At 40.9% G+C, this 2,693-nt stretch overlaps 1 protein-coding gene across 4 annotated transcripts in view; it reads left to right on the top strand.

Annotated features, from left to right (window-relative positions):
• LOC116845685 (transcription factor Sox-5) overlaps positions 1-2,693 on the top strand; it is a 343,917-nt gene that overhangs the window by 79,556 nt on the left and 261,668 nt on the right. For all 4 annotated transcript variants that reach the window (XM_032818681.1, XM_032818682.1, XM_032818687.1 and 1 more), the window contains exon 2: positions 2,016-2,110. In XM_032818681.1, coding sequence (XP_032674572.1) covers positions 2,016-2,110 — 95 coding nt within the window. The remainder of the gene's footprint in view (positions 1-2,015; positions 2,111-2,693) is intronic.

Raw genomic sequence — 2,693 nt, 5'->3', positions numbered from 1 at the left:
AAAATGAAAAAGCGGAAAATTTTACGTTCAGATATAACTTTGGCTGTTTTAAAATTTTCAAGATGGCGGACGAAGATGGCGGAAAAAAATTTTAGTCAACCGATTTGCACCAAATTTTGTACACGAGAGTTGGTGGGGTTATAACACGATTATCATTAACATATTCATGATGGTATCGACCTATGCATTCAAGAAAATGGACGGAATTTCGAACAGTTAATTCGCTAAGTGTACTACTTAGCGAATTAACTGTTTGAAGTTACAAATTAACTAAATAAAGCACCCCGATAGTGAGAGGCAAGGGGACTCACGTAAATAAAGCACCCCGATAGTGAGAGGCAAGGGGACTCACGTAAATAAAGCACCCCAAAGGGAACAAAAAACTACCACGTCCACGCCGTTGTTCCTGGGTAGTGCTAAGAGTAGTAATTTCTATTAATTTCGGCTAAAAATTTCGTCCGCCATCTTGGTCCGCCATCTTGGATCCGCCATTTTGAATTTTGCAAATCTGACTTCAGATTCGTGATCAGCAACCCCAAAAACCCTCGTAAACTTAATTTGGTGCAAATCGGTTGACTAAAATTTTTGTCCGCCATCTTCGTCCGCCATCTTGAAAATTTTAAAACAGCCAAAGTTATATCTGAACGTAAAATTTTCCGCTTTTTCATTTTCCGGTGTCAAAAAGGGGGGTTTCCATTTTAAAAAAACCACTTCCGGTTGAAGTAACCCACTTTCGGTCAAAATCAAAAGTTGAAAGGTACGCCATTTTGGTTCCCCCTCGAAACCCTACAACTTTTATATGAAACTTTTTTCGATTCCTGGCCACACAAACGAGTTATTGGAGGTGATAGATTCAGATGACTCACCCTATATATATATATATATATTTTTTTTTTTTTATAACCGCATAATGACCGCATAATGAACGTTTAGTATTTCGACAAATTCTCGATGTCGCTTCGTTAGACGTGCATTGCATGAAATTGGATTGACATTTCGCAAAATGAGAAAGTCAATTTCTTTATAAATCACACGAGAGTCTCCTGGCCTATTAATTTATAAATTATCGGTTAACTCGGAGCAATTGCGCGCTTCTTCGTGTGTTACTCTGTATTAATCTTATATAATCAGTTGAATATTTAAAGAACTAGTGCAGAACGTTAGAGCAAGATTTCGATTCGGTTAGCTCAATAAAAACGTGAAAGACACTTAAGCGCTCTTTCTTGACATATGTTGGATGTTACTTCGTTAGATATGCATTACGAGAAATTGGATTGACATTTCGCAATGAGTCAATTTCTTTATAAATTATACACGAAAGTTGAGAAGGTTCCGATCTATTAATGTATAATTATAATTATCGATCAACTCGAAGAAATTTAGCACCCTGTATGTATATTACACGAGGAGTATGGGGGACGTTTAGCGGACATTATATTTTCTCAAGACGGTTCATTTAACATCGTCGGATTCCACGCGGCGGCAGGAATGCCGGCATTTCGAGTCGAAAACGTTAAAGCATAGAAAGCGCACGGGAGGGACAGAGAGGGGTAGGGACGGAGAGAAGAAAAAGACAGTGACGTAGTACCCACCTTCGTAGGAATCTCGTGTCATCTACCAGGTTCTTCTCTCCTCCTACCTCTGAATCATCGTCCTTTGTCTTCTGCCAGGATCCTCCGCGGTGTGGCAGTGGTGAGCCCACCGCGGAGGATCCTGATCCCCCGACCCCGATACGACGAATTCTAGGCGGCGCGTAAAATTCGATATTTGATTATCGCCGCGTTTTCTAACGGTAATTTCCGCGCGATCCAAGGTCGCGGGTTCAACGAGATTTAAAAGCCAGTTGGCGCCCGGCGCGTAGTAATAGATGAAACGGATAATGTGAGAACATCGCAGAAGTAGAATCCCAAACGCATTACGCGCAGCTCGCGCATTGTCAAAGGTTAAACGGCGCGGAATGACGCTTCGCATTATTCGCCCGAGCTGACCAAGATTCCTTCTTGTCTTGTTCGCAGGACGGTGCGCTTCCTGATGTTCGCCGTAATTGTACGACGGTGGACGGGGTCGATACGGCCGTAAACCCGATCAGCTGGAAGGAGATTCGAAGCCGGTGAGTCCAACGGCACCTGCTCGTTGTGCTTATTCATTCGAGACGCGGCTATTCGTCCGCGCACAATGTGACTTAATGGAACCCGCCGGGACCTTTAACATCACTGTGAAATCTATCGCGCGGGCTAACTGCAAATCCACGCGACTTATCGCCCCACAGAGCTCTCGCTCTGTACTGCGAATACACCTTGGCGCTCGCAATGCGCACCGCAATGCGATTCATGCCCGTACAAATAGACTTCCATAATAATCACGACGTCAGGCAATCGATGATGGTAATTCTACAGTTCTTGTAATTAGATTTATGACGCAAATATGCTTGTTGAATTAAACATCGAATTTACAGTAGACAGTAACGTAACTTTGTTGTTATAACGATGTTGCAAATTTACCGAGTTCCACACAGATTTTCATATGACATTTTATATGACATAAACATAATTTGTTCTGAAATTTTCATCATTCTTCTCATATTTATATTTCATCATTCCAAATATGAAATAAAGGTAGTTATATTTAAATTTAGGAGCAACTTTATATATATATATATATATATATATATATATATATATATATATATATAT

This window comes from Odontomachus brunneus, unplaced genomic scaffold, assembly GCF_010583005.1.
Source record: "Odontomachus brunneus isolate Ranch 3 - 2012 unplaced genomic scaffold, Obru_v1 Obru_scaffold_056, whole genome shotgun sequence".
Classification (NCBI taxonomy): Eukaryota; Metazoa; Arthropoda; class Insecta; order Hymenoptera; family Formicidae; genus Odontomachus; species Odontomachus brunneus.
This window is presented reverse-complemented; position numbering and strand designations above follow the sequence as displayed.